The 12,292-nt window shown below is 46.2% G+C and overlaps 1 protein-coding gene across 2 annotated transcripts; it reads left to right on the forward strand.

Moving 5' to 3' along the window:
* The first annotated feature begins 1,227 nt into the window (after nt 1–1,227).
* Nucleotides 1,228–11,819, forward strand: LOC104831415 (chromosome unknown open reading frame, human C21orf58). Of its 2 annotated transcripts, XM_010566976.1 has the most exons (8): nt 1,228–1,287; nt 2,835–2,892; nt 4,741–4,808; nt 5,526–5,669; nt 6,141–6,255; nt 7,661–7,800; nt 9,559–9,731; nt 11,126–11,819. In XM_010566976.1, exons 1-8 carry the CDS (start codon nt 1,228–1,230, stop codon nt 11,139–11,141), a joined length of 774 nt encoding a protein of 257 aa, XP_010565278.1. In that variant the 3' UTR covers nt 11,142–11,819. The 2 variants fall into 2 exon arrangements, 1 of the variants encoding a protein (XP_010565278.1); XR_774297.1 differs by lacking the exons at nt 1,228–1,287; nt 2,835–2,892; nt 4,741–4,808; ... (2 more) ...; nt 7,661–7,800; nt 11,126–11,819 and adding an exon at nt 8,155–8,387 and having other exon boundaries at nt 9,559–9,642.
* Nucleotides 11,820–12,292: the final 473 nt, after the last annotated feature.

Genomic DNA, 12,292 nt, shown 5'->3' on the forward strand with positions numbered 1-12,292 from the left:
AAGCTGAGTCCCAGCTCTGACACGGCACAGCTATTTTTGGAATCCCCACATCTCAGTTTCTATAACCTCTCCAGTGACTACTAGCCTGTGTATTATTTTTAAGGACAGATCGCACACACATGCTGTGTGGGTCACAGCTAGAGGAGGTGATCTGTGCTGCTCCCACACAGCTCCCTACAAGCATCTATCAGCTGCTCCAGCTGCCAGCAGTGGCTCAGCTGTGGTTTTGCTATGGCCTTCAAGTAGGGAAGGGGTTGTAACTTCGGTCTCCTAGGAGCAGAACCAGGCTTAGAATATGATACTGAGAATGAGTATCTGTTACTTGGCTTCTTTCTCATGCCTTGGTGTTGATTTTATGGATGTCACTGATAAATGTTGCCCTGGTTTTTATGCTGGTAGGGCTTTGCTGGGAGAGGGAGATGCCCTGCAGGTCGCTTGGGAGGTGGTAAGCAAAAGGATGTTATACCATAGCCTCTTTACTCTTTTACTCAGCTGGGGATGAGTTCCAGCTATGTTCCTTAATTTTCTGAGTTTTTAGTTACTATCTGGTGGTGAAAACTCATGTGAAGGGCTATATGTCAAACATATATGGGCCCCTTACAGTTGGATAAACATTGCTATCAGGTATCAATCAGCAAGATCATAATCTGACCCCTAGCACTGAGCTTGTGTTAAAGAACCATTGGCTTTTATTTCTTTTCTTCTTGCCCACTACTGTGCTGGGCATTTGCTTTACAAAAGGTACATAAGCTTCCACCCCGGAGATAAAATTGTTTATATTATGGATTGACACTACAAACTTAGCAACCAGGTTACAGGCACAAAACTCTGACCTACTTAGAAGACACTAACAACACAGAGGGCTGGGCTTGGTGACACTGCCAGGGAAAGGCTAGCAACCAGTAAGAACAGACAAATATTCACCCTGAGTTACCCTTCTGTGACCATTGCAACCTGCAGCATGAAAATGCATTGAGAGAAATGGCAGAAAAAGCTGTATCTGTGACATCGTGATGAATATCTATACTCATTTTTACCTGGGAGTGAAACTGAAGCTTTTATCTTCTTCCCTCAATTGCTCACAATCTTGTTTGTGGGTTTTTTCCTAATGGAATTATTCTTCTGTGAAGATCGTGGAGGGGAAAAAATGACCACTGAAAATGTATCTGCCTTTCCTTAGCTTTTTAACATGGTTTTTCCTGCCTACTCTTCCAGGAGACTACTACAATGACAGATCCTTCAGTGGTAGATCACCTGGCACAACTGAAACTCAAGGTCCTAGAAAAGGTAAGAGAATAACTCTACAGTGGTCACCTTTGCTCTGCTTTTTGCATGTTCAAGCATTAACATTGTATTTTAAATAAATATATTTCAACTGAGATACAAAGAGGATCTGCAGCCAATTGAGAACCTCTTTCTTCATGCAAGCTGAGGCAGACCAATGTGTAGTGGTGCTACAGTCACTGTCACTTTCTTAAATAACATTGTACAAGTTTACATGGACCTACAGTAAATTAAAAATAGAGTTAAAGTGACTTTGATCTTATGGGAGATGTCACCAGTTAGCTCAAAACTAGTTTGAGTCGTGACAGGCAAAGTTTAGGAGTAAATCTTGGGTAAAGAGGACCTCAGATTGTTTTAAGGCAATTTCATGTCGTCTTTTTTGTCTGCTTTCACATAAGATATGTTGCCTGATGAAACATGGGCAGACCCATGCTGGAAGCACATGAGGTGCTGTACAGAATCCCAGTAGCTCCTTGTTGTGACTCTGCACACTAATGCACCCAAGGTTCTCCACTCAGCCTTGTTCCTCCCCCCTCAGCACATCTGAATCTGCTAGCATAGACCTGCTTCAGTGTCCTCCAGAAGCCACTTAAAGAGAAGTCTGGAAGGAAAAACAATTTTCCTGGAGACATGAATGCTGGAAGTGGCATCTAACCTGTCTCCACAGTGGAGTCTTTTGTCTTAGATGCAGCAGCCATTTGAAGGCAAAGCTTTCAACAGTGTGGAGCTATGCAGAACCAAGAAAAGAGCCTGTGCATGAGTGGAAGGTCTCTAATTTCTGAGCAGTAGGGAGCAACAAGGGACATCTGCTCCCTAAGGAGCAAGGAGTTGAGCACAATAACACAGCCAGCAGGGCAGGGGCCTGCCCGGCCAGCCCCCAAGCGAGGCAAGCAGGGCAGAGCCAGACATGGTGGCCAGGTTCAGCCAAAAGTGCAGATCTATCAGGCAAGCTCATGGCGATGAGGCAGGTCCAAGGCCAACCTGGGAAGTGTCTGCATGTTGGGATCAGAGTTGATAGGATCCATGGCCAGTCACAGGCATGGCTGTGGTTGAACTGCAGACCAATTACTCATCCAGTATAGCTCAGGTAAGAACTGAAGACCTAGAACTGAGATTAAAGGGGCTCCTGGGCACATGAGCAGCAGATGTGGAAGTCCCCGGTGAGGCTGGCCAGGGCCATTTAGGCCTCTTGGTGTACCAAATACCCAAAACTGTCTGGCACCAAGTTCTTTATATGATCAATTATGATGAATTATGTATGAGTCTCCTGATTCACCATGCTATCAATTTCCAGGTTTGGGATAGCCTGGCCACTTGGAAGCATGACTGTTCTGTTACCGTAACTAGATTTGTACTGAGACATTTCATACTTCTATGAATACTTCTTGTAGCCCTCACTAGCTGTGGTTTAGCTGTTAAGAAGCACTGCTTGTCTCCACTTCTGCTTTATTTCCTCCATCCCAAACGTATGCCTGTAAGGTAGGATTGGAAATTGTTGTGAACTTTGCTGCCTGTCTCATAACCAGTTCTTGTTGTGGTTCTACCAACAGAGACTAGAAAATGAACAGGAGAACCTGGGGAAGATGGAGTCACCTCTCCCAACTGCAAGTAAAAGAGTAGCATTTGTTCTAATTATGGACATGATACAGAAAGGGCTTAGTGATGTTCTCAGGCATGAGTTCCTCAGCAGGTCACACCAGATGATCACATCTCCTCCCTAAAATCTGGAAGAGGCCTCTGCGTGCTCAGTGGTCGGTCATTTGGGTGGTCAGAACTTGCTTTATCTTGGTTTCTGTGACAGAAACATTGTCTGGAGGGCAGGAGGGAGACGCTGAACTTGAGTCAGTGCTGCCCCAGTTCAGCCTGCGTATCTAAATCTGTATGCAGCCCTGGGGATTGGAAGTAGCAAAAATGAAAGTTCCAGTGAAGCTTGTGCAGTAATGTCAGTCTGTATACTAGTCTCAGTCCTAACCAAGCCGGTGAATCTTAGCAGCCTTGATGCAAAGAGAATGGGCTTGCTATCCTGTGCAGCTATCTACATTTTATCTTTTGAATTTCTTCAACTGTTTTTTTTGACAAAGGGAAATAATCAGCCAGCCGAGCACTGACACAAGAATGACCTCCTGTCCAGGTGTCCTCTGCAGCCTCTCAGCTGTGGATGCTGGTTCAGCTGGAGTAAACTACTGGTGATCCTATTCATCCTAGCTCCTGTACCTAGGAGTAAGCCCCTGTTGCAGTCCAGCTGGGTGCTTGGCTTTGGTGATCCTGAAAAGAAGTCATTAGGATGGCTGTGTGTCTCTGAGGGACCCAGGCAGGAGGAACACTCCACTACTAATGCTGCTTTGCACCTTTGAAGCTGACCGATGCAGCCTTGTGCAGACCAGAACATGGTTTCCAGTGTAAACAAAAGTGACTCAGCTTATGAAACAAATCGTTATACTGAAAGAGTTGACTTGAGCACTGTGTTGATAAGAGCTGGGAAACCATTTCACCAGGAAACCATGCATGTGCAATTACATCCTGACTTTGATTTGGGCAGAGAGGTCAGGAATCCCAGCATGCTTATGAAACTTCCAAAGTTTAGACAATTCTCTATAAAAGCTAGCGAACCAGCTAAAAGTTGATAAATAAGGGAGCTGAAAATAACTTGTGTCTTTATCAAACCCTTTCAAAGACTGCTGTGACGTTTCACATACAAGTAGTGTGTTCCCTTCAACAATACTCCCATGGAAGCTATGCATGCTACGGGCAGTGCATTCATTTCTTTGCATGGCACATGTAGTGTTTATATTACCTATGGATTAAAGGCTACTGGTAGATGATCAGTAATATTTCTAGATTGTACTCTGGGCTCATATCCATTGAGCTGATGCACAAATAGTTGGAAATTTTCAATGCTGTGGCCAAAAATTAAAAAGTGATGTTTTTCAGAGCAGATGCTGGGCATGCCTCCAATGTATCTGAAAACGTTCTTTTTTATTTTCATTGCAAGTGCGTTCAAAATCAGCTGTATGTGGGAAGAATTGAAAAGGAAGTTGATTCAGAACAAAAAGGAAACAGAAAGGTTGACATTCAAAACTGAGTTTGTTTTGATATGTCAGAACAAACTTTTTTTACACTTTGCACAATCATCCTTTGCATGTACAGAGTATATCTAGATTTCAGGCTAAAATGAGTTTCTAAGCCAGGAGGTTAAAAGGGGACTTTAGAGAGCAATCTGAAAAGTTTATTTTCAAAGAAGGTGCATTGCCTTTGTAGAGCTGCTGAGCAGCTATGTCTGTATGTGGCATAAAGTCATAAGCCATTCGTGGATTTGACAGGAAAAGTAGCCTAAAGCCTTTTGTGGAAGAAGTGAAGCTATCTTATAACACGTTTTCCAGAATTAATCTCGTAATGTAGGTGGTATAATAGCTCTTTGTGATCCTTTGAGAAGATAATGGACTTTTCCTCCTTCAGGGAACAGACATGAATATATGCTCCAAAGTGCCCTAAGGCGAAGGAAAGATCTCCTGCAGGAGCTTAAGGTAAGAGCCCTCTCTGTGGACAGGAACAACAGAAAGGGCCAGGTTATCTGCATGTCCACCGCTGATGTGGATTCAGTTCTTTCCTGTCCTTTGGTTCTTGGGCTGGGCAGTATTCAGTTCTCTGCTGGTTTGGAGTATAGAGGCTGGGCCAGCTAATCAGGGAGAGGTGCCGGAGGGCAGTATGTCTTCCCTTGCTACAGCTAACAAAGCTTGCACCCACTTCAGTTAGTTGGTAGGTTGATTCTGTTTGTCCTGAACTGTTGTATCATAAGCTCTCTGGTGTAGTGCCAAAGTGCAAAGAAAGGATTTTTAATGCCGCCAAAATAGGGACAATAGTAACTGTTACTTATTCCTAGTTTGTGGAGGGTATCAAACATTAATGAAATGTTTTCCTAGAGTTTTGGCAGTTTTCTCTTCAGCTTTTTTCCATTCCTTTTTGCTTGCGCTGAAAACTGTATGGCTTCAAGATATGTGGGAAGAAAAACTTTCTTTATACTTACGCAGGCACTGTTTGAGTGCTTCCCTACATGTAGCAGTCACTTGTGGTCTGCCTGTCAGATGCACAGTGCTGGAAGTTTCTGCAGCAGTGTTTTGGTGAGCGAGGCTGTGCCCTGCTGCGGACTCCCAGGGGCTAATCCCATTTATTCCAGAGAGCGTAACAATACTGTCTGCCTTTCTGTGACCAGCTCTTGTTTAAGAAGATACTTGATTTTGCAGGAGCAGCACCTTCTGGAAGAGCTTTCACAGCCCCCTGCACCAGCTGGAGGACGCTGTCATAACCACAGACCTACCCCCCCACACATCTACCAGATACCTTTTCCAGGTCCCCAAGGAGAGCCACCAAGGATTATCCAGCAGACGGTAAGGATCCTCTCTCCTCGGAAACATCGCTAGCGCTGTGCCAGTCTGAGACAACAACTGCAGGTGGAGGGACTTGGGGGCTCTGTGGAAATACTCATCCCACCGAAAGGGAAGATATGTCTCTTGCTGTGATATGAGACCCTTACTGGCCTAAGCAAAATCTAAGGGAAATCATCTTACAAATAAAGCACAAAATTAACAGTGTGAATGGTTTACCATAGGAACAAAGTAGCAAGAGGAGTGAGGGGATTACCCACGCTCTGGCCTGGCTGTGCAGCCAGTTTCCAATGCACATCACTGTCTGCTCGTGCAGCCCACAACCTCAACAGCTTCTCCACAACGGTCTTGTGGGAGACAATGTCCAAAGTCTTACTGAAGTCCAGGCAGATGATACCCGCTGCTCTGCCCTCACAAAGATGAGAGAGCTGGCCAAAACCAACCCTGACTTCTCCATTTTCCTTTCTTTTTCAGATGCCACCTCAGCCTGCCACCATCATCCAGCAGTTACCTCAGCCGCCCCCCCTGATCACGCAGATCCCTCCGGCCCAGCCTTTTGCAGCCCCCCGCTCTGGAAGCATTAAAGAAGGTGACGTACCCTCCGTCTAGCAGCCACCTCCCATCACCAGGCCTGGAGAGGGCAGACGAGGTGCCACAGCAAGTGGACGGGGGCATGGGATGGCGTCCAAGCTAGTCAGTGACATGCTGTTTCACGACTGGGCTGCTGCTGGAGCTGTGGGAATTGCACTCCATAAATGGGCTAGATAGCATTTCTGAGAGGCTTTCAGACAAACTCTTATTGCTGAAACTAAAGAAAAAGGGACTACAAACTCAGCAAAGCCAGGTTAAGCTGCCAGGGAAGCTTGGGAAAGCAAACCAGCTCAACCCAAGGCACTGAGTAATATTGACAAGGTCAAACTCATGCGCATGGATGATTCCAAAATTAACAAACAGAATTCTAAAATGTGGGTTTTATTCTCTTGTTCCCTCTTAAACTGCTGTTCAATCTCCTCAGAACAATACAGGTTTTTATTATGCCCCATGTATGGAAACAAGACAGAACAGCTGAAAGTGCTGTTCCAAATATAGTGCAATGCCAATAAAAAGAGTTTGTTTCTAAACATAGGTGGATGCTACTGTGAAATAATACATGAACAAAAACCTGGGATGACTTCCTTGGCTCAACCTTCAGCGAAAGATTTCTTCATCCCACAGAGAAATCCTCAGTCACAAAATTGCAGTATTTCTCAGCTTTTTCTTCACCTATATGTCTGAATTTTTAAATCAGAGTTTATTTTCATAAACAAAACAGTCCCAATTCATGCATGACTTTTCTGAAGCTGATACATGTAAATTACTTTTGGTATGACCAGTTTAAAAAAAAAAAAAAAGGAGAGTTGCCTTGATTTTTGGTTTTTTCTTCTTTTTTTTCCCCTCTCCCTCCTTCCTTCCCTCCCCAAGCAGAGTAGTTCCGCTGCACAGGTCCTTTGTGATTAGAACCCAGAGATCATGGTAAGTAGATTTGATGCGCATGCAGTGGACTCTCAAGGTGGCACTGCAATATCACGTAAAGTTGAGGAAACCTCTCACGTGGAAAGCAATGATCTTGAGCTGAAGCAGTGGAGAGCACTGTAAGGAACAGGTCCATGCCGGAGTAAGTGAGAAAGCTCTAGTGCTCAGCCCTTCTCCAGCCTGCCAGTCAGCATAGCCAGAGGGGTGGGCTTGTAGGGAAACTAGAAGATGCTCAACAGCAGCTTTCCTGTAGAAGGGAGGAGAAACAGAAAAGCTGGTATGAATAGTCTTATTCATAGACAGTAATTTTGCACTGCCTAGGCAAATAACGCTAATATTCTTCACGTGTCCCTTTCAGCTGCTTTGTCTTGGTTGCAGTGACCAGTCTGTATGCTGGAGGGCACTTCTTATTGAGACTCCTCTGCTGCTTGTCAGTTGCTGATAAAGCTCTTGCTTTCTTCCTTGGGGTGACCTCTTCCCAGATATGGTAGAGATGATGCTGATGCAGAATGCTCAGATGCACCAGCTCATCATGCAGAACATGATGCTGAAGGCTCTGCCACCGATGGCGTTCACACAGCCTGCTGGAGCCAGCTCTCCCCTGCTTCAGCATGCACAGCAGGTAACAACACTGGAGTCTGAAGGGCATCCTTGCTCACACGAGGCAATGGGTGATCTCCTTGGGAGGGTGCAGGGCCTGGACAAAACATGCAGGAAGTCTGGGATGCTTCATAGCTGTACACATCTTCAAACACACTGCACCAGAAGACTGTTACTGAGCAGAGCACAGCCTGCCTCTTTAGCCATGATGAGCACTGTGACAGGACCCCATGGAAGAATGTCTCCTCCAGAAGTGCAAACTGGATTCAGTCCAGCTCTGAAAATTATCTGGTCTGTACAGTTGAACCACTAACAGCCTATGCACAGAAGCCATCTATGCTGGGCATCTGCTGCTGCAGGTCCACTTGCTGCAAACAGCAAGGCAATATTTGTGTTACAAATCCTGCAATTGGTAAAATTTGACCTGACAGTTTCAAATGGGCTAGAGCTGAAGAGATTTTGTGATCATACTTGGAGCCCCACTGCTCTAGTTCCTGTCTCACTGAAAATGAATGGCTACTGAGCTCTGAAAGGACAGATCTTAAAGATATTTTGGTGCGTAGGTCCCTATAGGGATTTTTCCAAAACGTGTCCAGTGCCTGATAAGAGGTAGGTAATTTTGAACATAGCCTTAGATGCCCAATTCCTAAGCTATTTTTAACAAGGTGATAGAGCTCCTTAGTGTCCTTAAGTGCTTTGGAAAAATGTATTTCTAGCCTCTACTCTGTAGCATTTATTACTTAAGAAGCAAGGGCAGTTGATCTTTGGGGAGGAGAGGATGTCCTAGTGTTGCAAAAACTTACGCTGTACTTTTCCTACTCTGCCATTTTCAGGCTAGCTATGTCTTTTCCCTGTGCTGTAAGAAAGATTTGTTTTCTTTTTCTCAGATGTTAAGGTTGTCAGGTACTGAGAAAGTAACTCCTACACTTCTGCAGTCCTTGCCCAGCTCACTCGTACCTTTGCTACATGCTATTTGCAAAAGCAACAGATGGCTTAAAAGGCCCAGAGCCCTGGGTTTGACAGAGGGGTAGGAAACGCAATCCTCCTCCGTAGCCCATCCCATGGCCTGGAGGGAGCTGGTGGGTTTTTGCACCTGTCGGGACCAAATGTCTGCCCCAGACAGAAAGCCTCCAACAGCAGCTGCTAGCTCTCGCGTTGCGGGGCACTGATGTCCCAGGAGGCCACCCGCAGTGCAGAGAGGCCCACTGGCTTCGTCAGCCATGGTCCCAGGGTGGACTAGCTGTGGAAATGGCAGGCAGCACTGACTCTTCCTCATGTCAGAGCTGCGACGAGCGTTGCCTCGGATGGAAGTCCTTTTCTATTTTCCTTAAACTTTGCAGTTTCTGGTTTTGAATACTCTTTCCCCCTTGCCTTGGGGAGATGTCTGGGGCAGACAGTGGTGTTGGGAGAGCCAGCAGACTCATCTGCAGCTTTCTGTGGAGGACTCTGTGTCTAAGGGAAGATGGCAGAGGAAGAGCGGGTCCTCGCCGTGGTTCCTACCTTCTTCCCCAGGCCATCCTGTCACTGTGTATTTACCTGACGTAGACCGGTGGAATAAACTGGGGGGAGTGGGCTCAGAGTGCCTCTGAATATCGGGTGAAATATGGTATCACCCAGTGTTTGCTGGACCTTCTATGCTGGAGCCTGCAAAACCCATCTCCAGGCACATGCTGAAGGACTTCCTTTACCAAGGGGTGGCCAAGTGGGAACCCAGCCCCTCAGGGACCCTTCCCGTGGGGGCACAGATTTCACAAATCGCCCTTTGTCTCTCTCCAACAAGGACCTGCAGTTTGCTGCTCCCCTGGCTGTGAAAGCAGAGAGGTCCAGGCCATCTGCGGTGCACCACCACCACCACTACCCTCCCACAGGGGTGCTCCCCATGCCCCATGGGGGTTTCCCGTCCACGTCCATGGCACATCACTGGACTGGGAGCATGCTCCCAGCCCTGCCTACGTAAGTAAACAGGCAGCCACGACATAAACTTTTAGCCCTTCCTTCCTGCACGGGTGGGGTAGCAAGGTAGGCCAGACAATCCCATGCCTTCATGGTTCTTCACTAAGGCCAGTCCTGGTTATTGTCTTTAATGCAACAATGGGATTGAGGAGGGTTAAGTGATGATTTGATACACTCAATCTTATAACTTGAGTAATTAACCCTTGCTTACTGTGGAATAACATGAGGATCAGACAAGGTCTACAGATGACACCAAGCTGCGTCCCTGCCACTCAGAGCCACCACCCAGCAATGCTGTATGGCTCTGCTCTGCAGTGGCTGTTACCCTGGGTTTTGGGTCACCCCGTGAACGCAGCAGACACCTGCTAAATAAGGGCTGCATGTGGTTTACATTCAGGCTAAGGTTCCCAGTAGGATTTATATTCTTAAAATGCTGCTGTGACATTTGCTAATCAGAAATTCCTGGAAAAAAACCCACCACTGCTTGCTAAGAAAAATGGTACAAAGGGAGGGCAGTACTCAGAAATAAAGCTGAGCTTTTGCGATAAGCCTCTGCTTGCAGCTTGGGTGTTTTTTCAAGTGCATAAATGGGTGGACTTCTCCCCAGGCTGCACCCAGGTCTGTAGAGCCCTCAGCAGAGGTCAGCAGCCAGCTCCTCCAGGGGCTCACTTGCCTGTGCCTTCCCTCCTGTCTCTGAGCTTGTCCTGGTTGGCTTTCTAGGAGTGAGCAGATCACACCTGGGACTAGGGTTTGAACTAGTCTGCTCATGCAAATGCCTGTGGCAGGAGGGCCCTTGGGCAGGGATCTGAGCCAAGAGAGCGCAGTGGTCTTGCTGAGTACATCAGAAGTGGATAGCAAGAAAGCAGGCATGGAAGCAGCGGTGCTGGAAAGTTCTTATGTGCTGAGGCTGGTAAAGAAATGCACATTGCTAGAGTGTGGTGCAGTAGCTGGGGATTTGGCGAATGGGGACTCACTGTTGCATCAGTCACAACACAGCTTTTATTTTTGTGCTATGGCACTTTCAAAGCCTTAGTGAACATAAGGACAGGATGGAGGCAGCTGCATCCTCAGGCATGGGCGACCTGCTGGCAGGGATATCTCTATGGCCCTCTTTACCATGGGGTTTGAATTCCTGAAGAGATTATTTACCTATTGGGATTATAAAGGATAAACATTTCTACCCCTTTCACTTTTACATGGGTTTGTAATCTGTACCGGTAAAGATCTCTTGGCTCCTTCCAGAATTGGCTTTTAAGCTGTCTTTTTCCTTTTCTTTAGCTACTGTCCACCATGAATTATGAGATCTGACAGATCTATGCTGTCCTTCTGCAGCTGCAGCAAGCATGCACTTTTGGCTATTACCAAACACAATAAAGCCATTTTTCTTGTTGCAGGTGGCCCACATACTGACAGTACGTGTTCCTCTACAAATGGACTGTAGCATTGCTGAGGTCAGCCTGTATTTGAACAGTTCCTAAATGATCTGTCTGATTGTCAACCTAATGTCTGTAAGACTGCATGTTGTTGGTACAAGAAGTGAGCAGGAGAAAGACGGCAGATGTTCAGAACAAACTTACCATGCACCTGTTGTCTGCTCACCCATTTCTGCTAGTTCAGTTGTTTCCTCTCATCCTCCAAGGCCAGACCAGCCACAAGCAATCGCCACTTTTGCTGTCTCTTCACAGAATCAAGAAAACCCATCCCAAAGTGTCTTGCAGGCCTGGCAGCCCACAGCAGCCCCTGGGCATAAAATAATCTTAACACCAGTGTTATCTGAGCCCTTGCAAATGAGTATGACCCAGCTCCAGGGCTAAGAGTCCCCTTCATGTGCAAAAGGAGGAAATGTCCCTTGCAAAGGGGCCTGCTGCTGTCCTGGGGACTAACCCAGGATGCCTGAATAAGGGTTTATCAGCCTGAAGTGTTCCTCCCCCAGCGTTTTTGGGTTTACTCCCTTACAGATATACTTGTCCTACAGCAATTACCTATCCAGGGAACTAAAGGTGAGCAGGAACAATCCAAATGCAAGTTACCTGCATAGCAGAGAAAAACCCTAGCATTGGATTTTCCTGAAGACCAGCACTCTGCCCTACCTGTGTGAGCTGGCTTTACACACTGTTTGGATAAATAATTCTCAGTGGAGAAGAACAGAAAGAAATCTGCTCCTGCAGTAATGGGGTTTGAACGTTGAAGTGCAATGCCTACCCCCAGCTAACTGCAGTCAGTGTTTTCTGCCCCAGGAGGGCTCTGGCTCTCAGTCTCTCCCAAATCTCACATTTACAAAGGTACCCAAGGTTTTCTTCACAAAGCGCTGTTGAAAGGTAATTTAAGCAGCCTGGACTTGTGTATATTCGTTTCATTATTTCTCAAGCTTTCCCTCATATAATTAGGGTTTAGACTTAATTAAAAAAAAATAAATCCTGAGGTTCTTCCTTGGTTATTGGCATGTCTTTTTCTTCAGCACATAAATCAAACACTTTTCCTTTCTTTAGTTTTCCTGCTAATTTTCAGAGGGCAGGCTTTAATCCGAGCCCATGCTATCCTGTTCTTTTTGTTTTCACTTA

The sequence above is a fragment of the Haliaeetus leucocephalus genome, unplaced genomic scaffold (genome assembly GCF_000737465.1).
Source record: "Haliaeetus leucocephalus isolate CR32 unplaced genomic scaffold, Haliaeetus_leucocephalus-4.0 Scaffold223, whole genome shotgun sequence".
Classification (NCBI taxonomy): Eukaryota; Metazoa; Chordata; class Aves; order Accipitriformes; family Accipitridae; genus Haliaeetus; species Haliaeetus leucocephalus.